This window comes from Siphateles boraxobius, unplaced genomic scaffold (assembly GCF_051911475.1).
Source record: "Siphateles boraxobius isolate OS27281-9 unplaced genomic scaffold, OSU_SipBor_1 41, whole genome shotgun sequence".
In the NCBI taxonomy this organism is placed as follows: Eukaryota; Metazoa; Chordata; class Actinopteri; order Cypriniformes; family Leuciscidae; genus Siphateles; species Siphateles boraxobius.
In genome coordinates this window covers 9,317,626-9,337,786 of record NW_027509042.1, presented here as the reverse complement: position 1 = coordinate 9,337,786, position 20,161 = coordinate 9,317,626, and the positions used below count along the sequence as shown (strand labels likewise).

Sequence of the window (20,161 nt, the reverse complement as noted above, 5' to 3'; positions counted from 1 at the left end):
TAGTATAGATAAAATGTGGACATAATTTTATAAAATAATCCAATCGCAATGTATTACAGATGAGCAAATGCTCTAGACACATACATCAGACTCCTAGGTGACTTCTAATATCTGGTTTGTAATTGAAGTATGGTGCATGTGTGGTAGTGGTGGGTGTACAGAGGTCTTTACAGGAAGTCCTACTTGAGTTCCATAATAAAGGAAGTGCCAGTCTGAACTTCTGCCAGACCCTATTCAATAAATCATTGTAAAGACATGTCCCTGTCAACTTACACACGTGCATTTGAGAATGTCTCTCCATTATTCATCTGCTCAGTCCCGTCTTTGTACACGGTGCCACTCCACATACATCACATTACAAACTCATACACACAGTCCCATAATGCAACATACATCTAGTGCTGACTCCTACACTGCATTGCTCATGTAACTATTGCACTACTCTTAATAAGCTGTCAGACAAGCCAAGTCAAAAAAGGTTTGGTGTGTGTGTGTGAGTTAAACAAGGAAGGTAAGCAAAAGAAAAAGTGTGAGAATGGAAGTTGCAGGTCAACAAATGAAACTGGTTACATCATAGTTTTAGCCATTTTCAAAAAAATGGACTGAGACCATATAGCGAAATTGTGTTTATAGTCAATCCCTTTTCAAAAATAGGTTTATGAGACCACAATCTGCATAATATATATATATATATATATATATATATATATATATATATATATAGGATATACATATATATATATAGTTATTTATATTAATTACTATATATTTTATTATTATATTATTATAACAGTAGCTGTGTTTACATGATGGACCCTAATAATCCAATTGTAATCGTACAGATGGAATAAAAAAGTCACATGCAACCATGTCAATTGGAGACTATTGACAAAACAATGGCACTATTTTAAGATATGTCAGTGCAAGTTGGTTTCAGTTAAAACTGCTCAAACATGAATTTTAGTCTTGGACTATACTTAAGCCTTGTCTGTGAAACCAGGGGATAATGTCATAAATGACTGACGTGTCATTCTAAAGTTATCATAGAGTGGTGCAGGTATGACATCAATTTGTAGGCCAAAAAGGTTTTTTAAATGAGGTTTTGGTTAAATGGCTGAAATAAGGTCTGTGGTGAACACAAGCTCAAGATACTTTCACGTTTTATTCTACAATATAAATTTTTTAAAGCTGTTACGTGTCTTGAAAAAGGCGTTTTTTAACAAATGGCTAAATGGGACTAAAGAGGCAGTCGTGGAAATTAAACACCATCATGCCGAACATTTAAGATCAGTCCGCTTTTACAGCCTTGTTATGCATATAATTGTGCTCTTGTAAATTATTCTAAAATGTTTTTTAGATAAAAACTGAAAGAGTTTTCGGAAGCTTAGTGGTGGTGACGTTGAAGTCGATCGACCTTGGTGTAGTTCGTTTATAGCCTACCATTAGCTTTTTAATTCTGGCAACTGCATTTAGGCTTCAAAATTCAAAAAGAGTTGTGTTCATCTGTGAAAATTATTTTAATGGACAAAACGTGTAAGTATCATATACTTTTGTTAATCACAGAGCTTGTTTTTTTTGTGTTTTTTTTTGCGATAATCCAAAAGCCTATGGAAAAATCCTATTGGGTTTTTGTCGAGGGAACCATTGTGATGCTAACTACCGATTGGCCTACAAAGTGACGTCATACCTGCACCACTCCATTCCACTTGTCGTCTGTGATGAACTACAGGAGAATGTCATCCCAGCAGTTTTCTTCCGACTCTCATCCACAGACTCCTTGTTTTAGCCATGGCAGGGGCGTTTTTACTGCTTAATACATATGAGCAGCACAGCACAAATCTTCTTTTGCTAATCGTCTCCTAATCAGGACCCAAAATGGATAAATATTACGTCTGATTTTTAAAAGAAAAGAAGATATGGCAGGATGGTGGTTAGTATGCGCCAACAGCGGACAAACTCTTTATTTGTTGTGTGCTTGTGTCAAAAATCAAAAGATTAAATCCGATTTGAAGCTTGCACATTAACCCGATCACTTTTATTAGTGTTCATGTAACACTATGTTCGGATGCACCAATCGGAATTATTTCCTTCTGATTGAAACAAAAAGTGTCTATGTAAATGTAGCTAATATATAATTTTATAAATAAATATTTTAATTAATAATAATATTTTAAAGAAATTAATTTTGTTTGTGTTTTTTTGAATTCCGTTATTAATTAACTACAACAAAACTAATGTTTAAATTACATGTTGTCATATGAACAACCATTCAGTTAGCAGACTGAATTAAGTCTCATGAAAACAGAAGTATATATATTTTTAATCATAAATGAAAAATGACTCATGAGATAGTCATTGTGAACTCAGTAATGGCTCTGGGTTCAGTTTACCAAAAGCATTGTAAGCCTAAGTATATGGTAAAAACAATTGGCACCAATGATCTACCTTGACTTGCAAACGCAGCCCGAAACGAGTCACTGACTGAATCCAGATGAGTTGTGATTCAAACTGACCAGCAACTTTGAGGCGGTTTCATTAATCTTTTCAACTGACTGTCGCATTAAAAACCAACTGGTTAAAAATACCCACTCTAATAAATTATTCATGAGAGTTGTGATGTTTGATTAACCAGTTCTTTTTAATGAGTCAGGCAGTCGAAAAGATTCACAAAACAGCTTAAAGTTGCTGGCCAGTTAGCAGTTTGAATCTGACGAAAGCGCATGTGGACACAAAGTCCTCCAGACAGCAACTACATTATAAATTATTGTTGCAAATATTTGTTTGGTTTATTTTGAGTTTATTTTAGTCACAGTCTGGAGCCATGCTGATGCATTAACTACAGAAATTCCTTATGTTCAAGGATAGCTGGTAGACTAAATTCATTTTTATGTAGTGAAATAAGTGAGCATCTGGTACAGACTGCTCTGTAACTGTATGAGACTCCCCTGCGCCAGCACTTCAACTAGGACAGATTGTCACGACAATATTGCGAGTCACTAGGGTGCAAATTTTGGTTGTGCATTCGATGTTGGTTCCCCAATATACACAGCCACCTCAATGAAAATGTGTTGTAGGTGGTTGCCAAGGCATTGGTATCTAGTTGCTAGTGTATATATAGAGCACAAGAAAAGCATTAGCACTAGAAAAGTGACACCTACCTATACAATTAACACCTCAAGTTTCACATGTCATTATGGTTTACAAATGGTAAGTAGCGCATCATCCATCACATTATCTCACAGCACTGAACCGCACTGAACTCACGCTGTTGGACACCGACCAGCAGGCTCACACTAACTGACCTAATTAACAGCCTCTTTCCATCTCTATATCCAGTTATCTGTCCATTCAGAAGTTACAAAGGCCGTTTCTTCCCATTTACACGCGTGTTCCTTGCTATACATTTCACATGCTGTCCTCCATTAGATGTGCCTGATATTGACCACTTGTGATGAGGCATGTAAAACACTATGGAAATTGCAACAAATAAAGCAGAGCGCTGCACTCTGACCATTTGAAGTTCGGCCAGGTAACGTATATTGCAATTGAGTGGTAGGTAGGTAGGTAGGTAGGTAGGTAGGTAGGTAGGTAGATAGATAGATAGATAGATAGAGCATGACTGATACCTTTATATACTGTTGTAGTTCAGGGTAGACTCTATAAGCGCCACAGACGGGGGACAGAGTGCATCTGTTCGGAAACGAGGAAGTTACGGCACAGGTGACTTCTGGGAAGGAGATGACTTTGTAGCCGTATTTCTCATACAGACGCTGTAGCTCTTCATCAGGTGTCTCTTCATTTTCACACAGTATACTGCCCACTACATACCTACATTGATCTGCTTGAGTCTGAAACACAAAACACAAAGAGAGACAGATTACATCAGATTGCGCTGAATAAGGCACCAGCAAAGAAACAGTACTATTGTGAAATATTATACAATTTAAATTCTATTTGAATATATTTTAAAATATATTTTATTTTGTGTGCTGGCAAAGTGGGATTTTCAGCATCATTACTCCAGTCTTCAGTGTCACATGATCCTGCAGAAATAATATATATATATATATATATATATATATATATATATATATATATATATATATATATATATATATATATATATATATATTATATATATATTTATATATATATATATATATATATATATATATATATATTTATTTATTTATTTATATATTACTAACCCCAAACTTTTAAACTGTGCTGTACATAGTAACTTTACATTAAACATTTTCGGGGAAAAAATAGTCACTGGTATTTCTGGACAGTATTTCTGGTCAGATTACAAAGTCTGCACACATTTCTGCAAAGTATTTCTCTGTTTTCTGTACAGCATTTTCTGCCCCACAATATTGTTGTGGTTTCAACAAAGTCAGATAAAACTGTCTCAAAATGCATTATAAGCACAGCGGTCTGTGGTTGGTCAGATGGTTTATTACTGTTTAAGTTCTTGCAATGTCTCACAGTGCTATCAACCTCTGATATCATAACACAACCAAGAGGTTTAAGTCTCATGGTAGGACTAACACATCACAATCACATGACCATTGGAGCTAGCAATCCAATAAAACATTCATGACAAACCAATTAAGGCATTTATAAAGTGATCACCTCTAATTACTTATCTAGCATGTTTGCCCACTACAGTGAATGACTCAATATGTAGTTAACATCCGTAATTTAGATTGAATGCTTCTCATCGACAATAAGATGATCTTCTCAACAGGTTGAGACAGCACCAGAAACCGACACAATGCTAAATGTATCTTCATCCTTTTCTTAAGCCTATTTTTTTCCTGTTTCCTGGTTAGTCTTTCTTTTCCACATCCATTCTTTGACTCACTCATTTCTCTACCCTGCAGTACTTCTTTCCTCTGTGTGCATTTTGTCCCTGTTCCCAGCACGAAGATCTTGTTTCTCCAAGCCGGGGACTAATGATGGTATTCAGAACTCTCTCCATTGCTGATGTCCTACACAACTGTCAGCAAATAAAGTGGGAATTTCAGGCAGTTCTCCAGACAGCGCACCCAAGAGACAACAGGCAATTACTAGAAGCAAGAATGCCTACACATACACTTCCCTTCACTTGTTGTTTGTCTGTTTATGTCAAATAATTCACCCAAACGATGTGGACGAACAAGAGAATGCAGTACCAATTCAAATAATACCCACAAGCCCTCTCAAACAAACCAACAAATCTTCACACTGCCAATCAAAGATAACCAAGAAGATTTGGTCTCCAGACGTCCATGAAAAGCAAGCGAATTTACAATCAGCGTTCCTGGCAGTCGCCCCCAGATTTGACTACACACACTAATGGACTCGATAAGGCCTTCTTTTACAGCGTAATTGGTTCTCGAGTTGTGGCGACCACATGGATGCAGAGAAGAACCAAAATGCCGTGTTATGCATCTTCGCATTGAGGGGTCATTGCGCTGCACACTGAAATACACAGGCTAAAAAATGGCATTGCAGACACATTTTATAAACCGATCTTTTTCCATTCATCTCCTGAATGCATAGAATACTCATTATTGAAACGGGATGATGTAGGAAACCGTCTTTGAATGCACTCTATGCCTTCGGGAATCCAAGATGACCACTAAAATGCAGTACATTGTCATTTGCTCGGCTTCTTCCCGGTATTCCCTCCAGAGGCCTGCTGCAGGGAAAACCAATTTTCAAAAGCAATTCTCTGCTCGGCTTTGCAAGGGCCATCGTTTTTTGACAGATGAAGGCTCTGCAACAATAAAAAGGTGGTAATTCTTTATTGGCAGACATGTAACAAGGATTGACTCCTCTCATCTTCCCCAACCCTTATCCTCTCGCTCTGCTCCATCCTCCTGGGGCTAGGACTTCTGGGAATTCCCCCCCCAGCCACATTTGGCATTGCTCATGGCTAACACGCGGTTCATGGAGCATGCAGGTCGGGGAGTGTTGCTTTTTTTTTCTTTTATCAAGGGTTGGCGGAGAAATGGCAAAAGCTCTCTGCATACCCCAGGAGTCCCTAAGGTGCTCAGATCTGCATAATTGTAGAGAGCGAGGTAGCTCAGCCTTGGCTGAAGAGGCGACTCATAAAAATTCAACAGGGATCTGCCTACTTCATACTGGAAGCTGCAAACCAGATGCAGAATCAACAAGATTTAGCAAAAATTAGCAGCACCAGATCGTTTAGACATTGATAAATAATTCACAGACAGTGAATCATCACACTACGCTCCAAAATTAACACACTAGGTACACTACCAGCTCCACTCAAGCAGCTCAGCCTGATATTTGGAGTTATGTGTAAACCACGATTGAAACTTTTTTTAAACATCTAATAAAAATGTCTGCCAAACGCACATGTTTGTGCAGTCATACAAAGCAATATTTATGTACTAGCCCAGGGCTCAACATAAAAAAAAAAATCCCCACTGGCCCCCAGGGCCAGTAGATCAGAGTTTTACTGGCCCCTTCTATATTTTTACTGGCCCTGAAAGAAATAGAAGGAAAGGCACTTTTCCATTAAACTGTATTTATTGTATACATTAGGATTAATTTTTCTTGTCCCCTCACAATGACAAACTAATTATTGATACATGAGTGATGAGTAACGTTACATAGGCCTATTTTCACTTCAAAATGGCGAAATTAGACGAAAGTATATTAGTTTGCCTGATTATTTTTGTCATTCATTTAACATTTATGACCTAAAAAAGTAGTCAATACAATTTTTTTTTTTTAAATGAAGAACGAAACAATGTTGAAATTCAAGAATATGGAAACAAATATAGGAAATGTAATGTAGGCTATGCAATAGGCTATATTATGTGCAAAAAGGTGGTTAAAATCACATTACATTCTAAAATTGTAACATTACAACCTAAAAACTTTGTTTTTAAAATGACGAAAGGCTAAACTAAAAATGAAAATAAAAACAAAACAAAACAAAAAAACACCAATTATTTTAGCCTGCATTTGATTACCCCATTATAATGGTCACTTTCATAAAATATACTTGTAGGTTTAAAATTCCACATATTGCACATTTATTGTCTCCAACAACAAGTATTTTAGCAACATCTACAGTATATTTTAGTCTGAATTATTACTCTACTATTCTATCGTGCTCGTCTGGAAGCTTGAATTTTAGCGGAGATTCACTTGCAGAAGCTCGACCTCTCCTGACAGTGAAATGGACATATTTGTTTGACTTTCTAACATTTACAGATGGAGAATATACCAGTGAAATGTAAGTTAAGCACTGAGGAACGCACCACGTCTCAAACGCATTAAACAGCGCAAGTATTTATCTGTCAGTCAGCTGTCAGAGCATCTGCAGGGCAAGCTGCTTTAAACTTGTTGACTATAACGTTATCTTACCAGTTATTTTGAAGCACTTAATACTAGCTTGTGTCATGTTTAGGACAATGGTACTATGTTCTTTCACTGCAGGAGCTCACACTGCGTACTCCGCTATATTTCAGATGTGCTCGTATCAAACTAACTTACTGTATCGATATAAACGGTATTGCCTCATTCCATATTGTTTAAAAAAAATCGATATATTGTACAAACTCGATATACTGCCCAGCCCTACTAGGAATGTCCTCTTTATCGTATCAGCCTCATAGTTCTTTGACATTTGAACACGTTATAAATAACCTGAAGTAACATTGACACTCTTCGAGCTACTGTGTATGACGTTTGCTGTTTGTTTTGCTGATGGCCCGCGCGTGCCAGTGACTGGCCAATCAACTAGCCCGACATACTCTTTTACTGGCCCCGGGTCATCGGGCCATTGCTTATGTCGAGCCCTGACTAGCCTACTGTAAATATGCAAACGCACATTGTTCTCAAGGTATTACATATTTTATTAGTTCATGCCAGCAACATGCTCTACTGTTTGAGCTTTTACAGTTTCTCCATATCTTAGGGCTTCACGATGCTGCTGCCAGCTGGTTTTTAAGCCATATGAATGAAACAGATAGTGTATGTCCTGGTTTTGTTTATTACCCGAGGTTTGAGAACTAGGGTTTTCATGGTGCTACTCAGTATGGAACCGCACTCAATTTAACCTGATGGAGCTCTACACTTGCTACAAACCTCCTCTTCCTCATATTTAATCATATATGCAGCCTTGCTTCATAGAGCAAAGCTCCTCTTGGAGACCTCCTGTGGAATGTTCTTGAAACCTGTATGGTGTGTAATTACTAAAAGGTTCATGGAGTTTACTTCAGAGAAGATCAGGACAGTATCTGGCAAAAAACTCAACAGACTAACTCTAATGATTTATCGGTGTAAAGCAAACTCTCTCACGTGGGCAAGTTCTACACAAGTCCTATCTATTTCCTACTCTATAAAATTTCTATATGAACTCTGCCTGAAGCCTGTTTCACACCACATGCATAATAGCAATGCATCAAACTCGCAGCATGTCTGCACTGTACCAGAAGTGCCAGAAGATCAAATCACAACAACACAACCTTAAAAAGCAAAAATCTAAACAATATAATAAATATAACAAATCAAGTAGTGGACATATGACACAGGTACATTGAAGTAAATTTAAGTCCTGAATAAGCATTGGGGAGACCTCTGCTGGCCACCTAGAAGAGCTGAAGGTATAGTATAATTCAGGACAGATAATAAAATGCAGTTTGTCTTTACAAATTTTAGTTGGGCTTCAAATTATATATCAAGCTTCAAAGCATTAACTTAACATACAGGAGGGAGCATTCTGTGATTCGACAGCAGATACACAGCCAAGCAAAAGGAGGCTGTATGCAACACGTCAAGTAAAAAAACACTATCCAGGTCAACAAACAGCAACCAGCACATTTAACATTAGGTTAACAGCTAGCCTGCATACATTAAATAATAAAAGCAATGACACACTTGTGGACAACCCTTAAGCTACTGTTTTTCAAATAAGCTTGAAAAAAGGCCTTCCAGAAAGGTTTGCATAAGACATGACATTTCTTAAACATGGACATGAATTGCAAAAATGTGTTAGAGATCTCGGTTAATTAGCTAAATTCAGTTATTTTCTGTGAATCTGACAATTTTCAGTCCCTACATTACATTTAATATATTTTAATATAATATAAACATTGCTGTGTTTAACTAAGTATTGGTGTATATCAAGGGAATTTTGCGAAAGAGAGAGTAACTTGCTAGTAAACTTTAGCACAGAACCATGAATATGCATAATCTGCCAGTTCCTCAAGATTATTAGCTGCCCTGAATGTCCTCAAATGTTGCATAGACTCCCATGCTGAATGAAATTGAAACTGATGGCGCAATTTTGGGGAAGCGTAGGTGCTATGTTTGGTAGGGGCCAATTTGGACAGAATTAATGGGGCAGAAAATAGAGTATGCAAAAAAAATAAAAATTAAATAGCCTAGATCGGATAATATTTGAGTTGGCATTGAAAAGGGCCACAAGAGCAAAGAATTGGTATTTGCATTTAGCAGACAACCCGAAACCCTACACTGCAAGTCAAAACCTTCACATGAAGCATTTAGGAAAACCATTTGATTCATTTGATTCTTATTAATGCATGCTTCAAATTAAGTTGATGGATAGCTCAGGCCATTATTTAAAGATGGTTAACATCAGCTTGAGACATAAATCAGAGAAATGTGAGGTCCACCTTGCATGCACTCGATTCCGGCTTCATTAGCTGACTGACACTGCTAAACTGAAGTGCCTGGAACTACAAAGACTGTCCATCAGCCATGCACTGCTCTCGCAAAACCAGGCAATAACTAATCATAACTCCCAGCTCAAGGCAACATTCACGCCATCAGTCTAATTAAAAAAGGCAGAGGAGGGCGACTAGCATTCAAAAGTCAAGCATGTAGGACATTTTGCTAGTAGCTGGACAAAACATTCATGATTGGTTTATTTTCTTTTGTCATGATGTGAAGAGAAAGTTCAGCACGTCAGGTAATGAAAAGGAGAAGAAACCATTAATATGAAGTTTCAAATGCCTATAATGTGAAGTCAGTCTTCCTGTTAATCCCTAAACTTTAAAACACTGCCCTGAGACAACAAAGAGCCGTTCTGGAGAAAGCGTTCACCCCTCAATACTTTTGTATTTTTTCCTCATAAAAAAAAAACGTTATTTCCCTGGTCTGTGTTAATGCATCTTCAGAAGGGTAAACAAGAGATAATTATGTACAAAAGAAGCTGAACATGAGGGATCAGCTCAGCTCATAGCCCAACAAATGTTTCAGTAAACAGAAATGTATTAGCATGTTTCATAAGCGGATTGTGTATCCAAAACAACACGTCAGACTAGACGGCTTTAAGGAAACACTGTATAATTGGGCTGGTTTAAGGTCATGTCCATCAAACACCATTTTTATTTCTTAGAGAAATATGCATGCACTACCGTTCAAAGGTTTTTGAAGACATTTTTAATGCTTTTAGTCAGTCAAGTTTGCAAAAAATTGTATGAAAGTGACACTACTATTACAACGCTGTTCTTCTGAACCTTTTATTTATCAAAGAATCTTAAAAAAATTATCAAAGTTTTTCCACAAATACATTAACTGTTTTCAACATTGATAACAATAAAAAAAGATTTCTGAAGGATCATGTGAGACTGAAAACAGGAGTAATGATGCTTAAGAATTAAGCCGAGCCATCACAGGAATAAATTATATTTTAAAATCTATTTAAGGAGAACACAGTTATTTTAAATTGTAATAATATTTCACAATATAACTGTTTTTATTGGATTTTTGATTGCATAAATGCAGCCTTTGCGGGCATTAGATACTTCGTACAACTGACCCAAAACTTTTTAAAGGTGTAGACCTACATGTAAAACAGTTCTTCAGTAAAGTAACTGAGAGATATTCAATAAATAAACAGCCTAACTCTAACTCTTTATTCCACAAAAAAATAGTCCTCAAAACCTGCGGGTTATGGATAAAAATGGGAACAATGCTCACAGCAAGCGATTTGAAGTTTGAAAATAATTGTCTTGAAATTGAGTGAAAGCTGCGCTTTGATGGCTGAAGCATTAGTGCTTCAAAGGTGATGAACTGAAAGACGCTCACAACTGCTCAGAGAGGGTTGAAGAATCCTGCTGACAGTACTTACGACATTGTGTCCTAACCAGATGTCATAAAGCGATAAATAAAAGCTCTTTTATGTATATTTTTATTCATCTTAGATTTATGAAACTTTATACATACAGTATGTTATTTTTAAAATAACTGCTATATATACTGTAGATATATATAGTGGACTAGTTGAATGTTTGACTGTGAAGAATTCTTTGACTTAAAAAACAAAACAGAATTTATCATACAGAACAATAAGCCCATGTCAGAGTGATTTTAGCTTAGAACATGAAAGTGTAGAACAGAGTATAGGGACTTGATGTGCTGTGAAATAGCTATAAAGGTTTTTTAATTCATTCGCCGATTTAATTTCTTAACTTTGGACAAAGTAGGGCAGATTTAAATGGCAGCTCTTTGCTTCTACCATAAACTTCCATTATAGATTCAGTGCTTGTAGAGATTCTGTGGAGTGTTAATTAAGTCTGAGTTCCACAGAAGTAACAACTGATTCGCTTTGACTGCCGTATAAAAACTGAAAGACGTCCTCTCCAATCAGCCCTGAATGTAGACACCTGGGTTGAATGAACCACCCAAAGAGAATAAGCTCTTCCATTTATACACGGTTATAAATAAGCTGGTTTCATGCTGGTACATCATAAGGCCAAATGGTATTAATAAAGGTGACTGAATATAAAAACCATTGAGAGTTCAAACGCAGCATAAAGGATTAAAGTCAAAGTTGTCTCACTTCTGAGGTTCCTCCCCGTCCTATAATACCCTGCATGAGTCAAAAACCATCACTTGAGTCAGTATTTCTTTAAAGCATCAAAACATTGCTATGACCAACAACTTCAACCGCAGAACTGGATCACCAAATTAACAACACATTTGTTGATTTAACCGTTTCTGTACTTCAGATAAAAAATTTGACTGCTAATGCTTTCAAAACTATTGCCATTCGCCTTGTAAAATAAGACCATTCAACATGAAAACTGACCACATTTACTCTCTTAACATGTATGTGTGTTAACTAACTCTCTGAATTGACTTTGCTTTTCCACTTTCATCAACTGAAATTACTTTATTCAGTAAGGATGCATTAAATTGATCGAAAGTGACAGTAATGACTTTCACAGTGTTCCAAAAAAATCACATTTCAAATAAATGCTGTTCTTTTGAACTTTCTATCAGTCAAAAAAATATGAAAAATAAATGTACCATGGTTTCCATGTTTTTCACCAAATCAGCATATTAAAATGATTTCTGAAGGATCATGAGATACTGAAGACTGGAGTAATGACGGCTGAATATTCACAGGAATAAAGTACAGTACACTATAAAATATATTAAAATAGAAGACAGTTATTTTAAATTAATAGCATTTCACAATGTTACTGTTTTTATTGTAATTTTCATCAAATACATGATGCAGCCTTGGTGAGTTGAACCATATAGCTTTGCTACTTTTAGCAACGCTACTGCCCATCATTAGAAATACTACTGTATTTTTACTATCACTGATACAGCTGTGCTAAGCTCATTAGGTAAAGGTGCTGTGTATGAACCACTAAGAAGATAATGCTGAAAATAACTCAGAGGTTTTGCCACTGACAAGCTTGGAACAGTCATTCTCACCATGTTTCAAAAGAGTGAATTTCCTCTGTTTTACCCTGTCAAGCTCAAACACTTTGGATCCGCTGGTAGCTGACCTTCTGAAACAGACCATATCAACCCCTGCCTCCCGCAGGAGAGCTGAGCATGCTAATAAGCACAGAGCATTATGCCAATTAAAATCGGACAGTGACCTCAGCGAGCGCTAACAACATATCATAGTCAGATCTGAAGCTAATTGGTTTTAGGGAAGACAGTGGCTGGACACTAAAAGGTGAGAGTGCCAATCAAAAACCCAAACCCTGTCACCAAAGACAATAAACACAGCAAATCCCCTCGGATGCCAGACTACATTATACAGCTGGGAAAGCAGCCAAAGTACTGTAGAGCAGCATTACAGACCTTTATCTGGATTTGAGGTGGAATGTAGCTAAGAACAAAATCACCAACTGCACTCAAAAAAATTACTCTTTAAACTAACTTAATTCAATTATGGACAGTGGTTCCACACAAGCAAATTATTTTGTATTAATGTTAATTACATTTTTTGAATCTATGTAAGCTCCTTGTGTTGTGACAACTCAACTGATTGAGTCCAAACAAATCAATGGAAATGCTTCCCTGTAACTTAAATCGGTTAAGTTTAGTGAACTTGCTTTAGTTTATTTAAAACTACACTGAAAAATAAATGTATGTAGGAATAACATGATTTCTGAAATGAAGTACTAGACTATAGCTAGTTATTAGCTAATAGTAGCACTTATTAACATATTAAATGCTAAGATTTATATGCTCTTTCAGCAACAATAGCAAACCTATTTGAATCAGTCCACATCCTAACCAAGTGCTCTACTCTTCTCCACAATGGTAACCCACTGTAATTTAAATGGTTCTAATAATTGCAATGTAATTGAACATTAAACACAATTACACACTATAAAGTCTTCCCCTTTCCTCATTTTCTAAAAAAAAAACACATAAAATAACACTTCATTTCTACATTTATTTTGTCTTAATTCAGCTATATGCAAAGCATGCTGGGAACTAACAAGCACCGCCCAGTTTCAGTTAATGCAACACAAATCATTCATGTAATCCAACACAAACGGATTAAGTAAACTTTAATTTAACATATTTAAGCAGATTGAACACAATCAAATTAAGTTTTTGTTTATCGCGAAATTAAACCCTTTAAATTAGTTTAACGATTGATAATTAAGTAAAGTGGCAAATGATACAGGTTAAGTTAATTAAACAATACAATAGTGTTTTGGTGGTAAAAGAAATGTATGTGTGTTACTTTAACAAAACATACTTGGGTAAAAAAGAACAGTGCCACAAAACCATTTTTTTTGAGTGTACAACCAAGCAGTTTACAATGTAAAAGGGTCATGAAATGCAGTTTTAGATTTTAATTTATGTTTCTCAAGTTTATGTTTCTCAAAGATTAGTTGAGAAGTTTGCAAAGTTTTTTTGCACCAAAAAAAGTTAAAAATGAGAATATGTTTCCATTTTCAATGAAAAAAAACCCCACTCAATTTCAAGGGGCGATTTTTCTAGCAACACTCCAACGATGATACACTTGGTGTCTTAATCACAAACACACTGTAAAACCGGGTCTACACTGGATGTTCTGGCATGAAACTCTAGATGGCGCAGGCTGATAGGTCCACAACACAATTTGGTAATGATCACATCATTATCTACATAGTGCAGCTGATTGGTTGCTGTTGCATCCCAGCCAATCCGCTGCAGCTCAACATTCAAATACGGTAGTGATTGCTGTTAGCAGTGTGCAGTGTGCTTTCAGAAACCCTCCAGCTTCCCCAGCTCCACCTGTATAGATCCTACAAGAGTTATTTCATGTTTGTTACATGTGCAGCAGTAGCATGTCTTACTTGCTCACAGCAATGTCTATGAATGTATTGGCAGTAGAAAGTCGCTGTACTTGCTCTGCAGCAGCAGCAGATCCATTTCGCCAAGACTAAATACATTAACATTGCCATATCCATTACCATACTTATATCTATTACCATGCCAATCTCTTCGAGAGGTGCCATGACAGAAATGTAATTACCTGCGTTGCCTCCAAGGACAAAATGCTTGGCAGGCACTGTCATATCTTTCAATAAAAGATTGATGCCACATTTGGAGGCATGATGAAAATAATGAATCTGTTGTAAAATATGAAGAACAAATGAAAACTTTATCTTTCGCACAGGCACATAATTAAAAACTAAACTTCAGCCATGCATTTATAATGTTCAGATCTTTAGGAAGGTAATGCAAAGTTTTTGGAAGTACAGTTTCTTTACATCCACTGAGTGAACAACTTCTGAGTTTGACGGTCTTACTCAACATCTTTATCCAACAGCAAAGCTGCACGATTCTGGATAAATTGAGATTCACTTTATATATATATTTTGTTTAAATTAAGATCATGATTCTCCTACGATTCTGAATAACTAAACAAAATAGCGTAATTTGATTTAGATTCTGACAAAATGTTAATTGCTGCAGTCTTTTTAAAAATGTATTTTTTTATTTTATTTGAATTTATGTCATTTAACATAAATGTCAATTTAAAATAATTATTTAAAAATGGTTTGAATGAATGATGTAATCACTCTCTCATCAAGACTTGTTTATTTACTGGATGAATCAGCGTTTTTTTAATGAGTCTTAAATTAATGATTTAATGACAAATACATTTTTTAACCGTTACTTGTCGCCAAATACTGGTGTAACGATGTAAATGATAAAATCGTTATTTGAAGCGTAAAGTTATTTTGTTCACTGCCGCAGAAATTAGTGTTTATATATTAAACTATAAACTTTTGTCCCAATGTTTATGTGATAATTTGAATTATTGTAACAGAAATAATGATAGCCTACTGTGTGGCTGAAAAGACCACAGCTTTGTGAAGCTGTTTCATACCAATACATGACAACTGATCTCTGGATTAGTGGCAGAAGCTGAATCGTTGTCAGGAATAAGATCGCTCGGGTGTTTGAATCGGGATCGTGATATTTTTTTACGATTAATCGTGCAGCTCTATATCTATCGCACTTGTGATTGATATACAGACATGAGTTGTTTAGAACACACCTCCAGTAGGCCTACATACGACGATTACGCATGTTAAAAGGCTTTCACGATTCTCCCGATTTCAAATCCGGGCGTCCAGAAGGGTGGAAACAAATATTAACATGCAGTGTGTTTTTATTGTAGAGTCACCTCTTATACATACATAACATTTTTATTCTTCATTTCACGACCCCTTTAAACTTTAATTTAGAAAAAAAAAACAGTATATCAAACAGTCCTTTTCTGATAAATAAGTGGGCTAATAGCCTATGTACACAAACGCAAATCTTCATCATGGTAACACAAGACACTAAAATAATGCAATAAACATACTTTTACAACATATAATGTAACAAAACGCTAATGTAGCCTACATAACTGAGAACAAACATAATTTTTTAAGTGGGTGTAAGTGTCCAGGTATGATGTGGCGTCACTGTACTCATGAAATGAATACTAAAAGTAATAGCCCTGCAAATTTTAGACTTCCATACATGTAGGCTTGATCTTGACCATAATTGATGCAAATTACATTATTTATACTGTACCACCATCTAGTGGCTAGGGAAATACTGTGCTGATTTCCAGAAGGCATGACCTGCTTTGACAGTTTCCACTGAGACAAGCTTAAGCCCAGTAAGCTAACGTGGCAGTTTATGCAGCACTGAGGAAACACCCTTATGCTCTGCTGAACTTTTATTTTGCATTTGCTTACTGGATTTAGCAGTGGAAGTGCAAACATCCAGATAGTTCATCCTCAAAAATGACAATTCCATCATCATTTTCTCACCCTCAAATCTTTTGAAAGCCATAGGACTTGCTTTTTTAGTGGAACACAACAGGAGGTGTCCAAGCTACTCGATTCCATCTAGTGAATGGTGACTTCGGCTGTCAAGCAAGATTAAGTGTCTGTTTTCCTCACACAAAGCTATCACTTCAGAAGATTTGGAATGCAGCACACAAGTTGCATGGACTACTATTATAATGCTATTTTTGTAGCTTGACATCCCCTGGTCCCCATTCACTTTGATTATATGGAAGAGTGTAGCTCAGACATTCTGCTAACTTTCTCCTTTTGTGTTCCATGTTCATTTTGGGTGAAGCAGCCCGTTAATCTAGCTCTCTGGAAAAGAAACAAATCATTTAATTTATAATTTTCATGTCATGTCTCATTTTCCGCTAACAAAAATACCATGGCAGACAGAACCACAAAAGAGTGAAGTCCCAGAAGGTAAAAGCATTGCACTTAATGATTTTGTTTTTTATTTGTTTTTTTGTTAATGTCACAAATCATCAGTTTTTTTCTTGATACTGGTCATGGTATAATATATTCCTAACTTACTTACTAACATCTAATATCATGGCCATTAATACGGTCTATAACACCACCCTGCCAGCCTGGCATTCACTTCATAATTTGTGTCCCTTTTTACCCACATTACTCACAGCCACGTCACCATAGGTTTCAATTGGCCCTGTGTTTAATGCAGAAGCATAAGAAAATGTGTTTCATATTTTCCTTTTTCTATTCTAAGATGCATGACAAATATCCGAGTGTCTGTCCAATAAGGTCTAAACTGGATAGGCAACTCATACTTAAAGTCACCATAAAATCAAAATGGACAATTTTAGTTTTTTTTAAAGGAATATTGCAGTATTTATTATATACTTGTCTATATATTATTATATATTTATTTTTTAATGTAGGTGCCCTCGTAAACTTTAATCCAAATAACTTTATGCATAATGAGATTGCTTTTTTTATAAATGTTCTTGGTTTGTTTAATTACTGGTATTTGAGGGCAAAAAGTTTCAATGCATGCTCTTCAGTTGGCATATGCATCAGAGTCAGTTTCTGCCTTAATAAGTCCTAATTTGTTCCTCACTTTTGATGTGGGATAAAATCCATTGATTTTTGGATAAAATCTGATCGTATGTGCATTTTATAAATGAGGCCCCGGTTCATGCAGTTGGGTCAGGAAAGAGACAAATGCATCCAAAACAGAGGATGATCGGGTGAATGCTAATGCTACTCCTACCAGCAGGTAACATTATGCAATAACTCTCCCTTGTCCAAGTTATTTATAAAAGAAGAATAAATAAGCAGAACATTGGTATGATTCAAAATATGGGACCAGTGGGACGTTCCCAGTCATTCTTGCATGCCAGTGAGTCCATTTGCCAATGACTGTCATGCTTCACAAAATAAAACTGAGTGGTTACCTCAGCACTCAACTTTAATTTCCAATGCCCAACCTTATAATACTGATGCACAATTACTGCATAAATGCTGCGATGACTGTGCAGCCTTAGATCAATGTAGTAATATTAATGACACCCATTCAGGGAGTCTACTAGCATGACCTGTTCGGATATAAATAATATATGCTGAGACATCTGACATATTTTACATGCAGTAGTTCTTCCACTTTCTGCTAAGAAGGCCGAATTCAATCCATTCTCTTTTCAGAGTATGAGGATGTGTATCAAGAGTGTCTCAAATCTCTTTATCCTCCAATTTGTTCCTCCATGAGGTCCATGTTCACCTTCAGAGTCATGCACAGCATGTTATAATTGATTCTCTAGATACACTGAAAGCTAGGATATAATGATTTAGGTTTAGGACGTAATAGGGAATGACCAGACGTTTAGTTAAAGCAGATTTTGGTTTGCATTGTGGCCATGAAGCCGACTGAAGAAAACACCTCAGTGAGTCAGCCATGAAAATATTACGATGTTTACTGAAGTGAATCATATATTTAAAATATGAATAGAATAACATCCTTGAGGCTTTATTCTCATTAGCCTGTATGTCAAACAAGTGAGAGAAATGTTTAATGGGCTTTAAGTTTTGGACCAAAATCAGTCCATGTTAATAAAGACTTAATAAAAAAGAAACAAACCAAGCCAAACACCTTTCTAAAACTGCTGTTTTAGCAAAGTTAACAATAATACATGTAACACTATCACTCAAATAATTACATGCATCATGGTAAAACTATGGTAAGTTTTGAATAACCTTGGAGCATTATATTAATCATTCAGTATCAGTTCACCGTGGTATTAATATTGTATACCATTCCTGTACAATGACAGGTGGGTTTTTTTTTGTATTATTATTTATTATTAAACAACATTAAAACAGGTACCACAGTCAGCAACTCCAACAAAAAAGGGATTTAAAAAAAGTAACAAAACGCCTTTTTACAGCCTCAAGTAACGTCATTAAAGGAGAAAGTTCGTTGCAGAGAGGAGTTTTGGATGGGTTGTAAGCGATTGAGTGACGTCATCGGGCGTTTTATTTTTATACATAAAAAATCATATTAAATTATTTATTTGTATTGAGAACATTCCATAAATCATCACATAATCATTTTTAAAGTGGAAATGTTGTTTTAAAAACACACGGCAGATGAAGTTTCCTCAAGAATCAGTGAATCAGAGAGAACAGAGAAGTGAGCTACAGACCTGACTGGGGTCATCGTAAAAAACACCGACAGAAGACAGCTTCGGTCCGATACTGCAGCTCTCAGTAAAAGCAGATCCGCTGTCCTTGTACGATCCCTTTCTTAACTTGTATGCAATCGTGATGTTTTTCACCGGAGGAGATCCAGTCCGAATCACGACTTCAGAAAAAAGTCCGGTGTAAAAAACGAAGCCCACCAGAGTTGAGATGAGACAAACGACCAAAAAAAGAATCAGCAGTAAAATGACAAAGTCAGACATTTTTGCCCGGCTGTCAGAAAATCAAACACAGAAAAGCTCAATGTGTAACGTGGTACGAATAATTCTGTTAACTACTGTGATGGCACTCGATAAAACAATCCTTCAGTTTCCCTGTTTGTTTGCATGCGTGCCGCTCTGCAGATGTTACAGTTTCGATACTCCACTGTGAAGTCTGTTTACACCCGTCTATTAGTTTTTTATTGACACAGCTGAGCGTTTGTTTATCCTCTGCACAGAAACATTGAACGCATTGCTTCCTGCTTGCATCATGTGACAGTGAGTCAGAGGGATGTCTTGGAACGAGCCAACCAAAAAGTCCGAGTCAATCTCAAGAATCGGTTCTTTCGAACAGCTCGATTTTTAAAAAGACTCCAGTGGTTCAGCTGACACATATTTGTTGTTTATAGCATTTGAATTTTATTATTAAGGGTGATTATTGAAACTTGACTAATTAGAATGGTCAAGATTTCTCTCATACATTCAAATATCTTCATGTTGGACAATAACATACATAAAACACAAAAATACTGTTAAGGTCAAAATTAAGCTTATTGACATGAATTTATTATTAACATTTGTATTGAAATATGAAAAAGAAACAAATTAGCATCTTAAAACATGCAAACACACGTAGAGAGCTGCTCAAGAAAA

The 20,161-nt window shown here is 36.1% G+C and overlaps 1 protein-coding gene across 1 annotated transcript in view; it reads right to left on the bottom strand.

The window, feature by feature from the left end:
- Positions 1-19,793, bottom strand: part of tex264a (testis expressed 264, ER-phagy receptor a) — a 69,245-nt gene extending 49,452 nt beyond the window's left edge. The window contains exons 1-2 of the mRNA XM_077198156.1: positions 19,253-19,793; positions 3,627-3,848 (exon numbers count right to left, since the gene is read on the bottom strand). Coding sequence (XP_077054271.1) covers positions 3,627-3,848; positions 19,253-19,510 — 480 coding nt within the window. The 5' untranslated portion in view covers positions 19,511-19,793. The remainder of the gene's footprint in view (positions 1-3,626; positions 3,849-19,252) is intronic.
- Between the last annotated feature and the right edge of the window lie 368 nt (positions 19,794-20,161).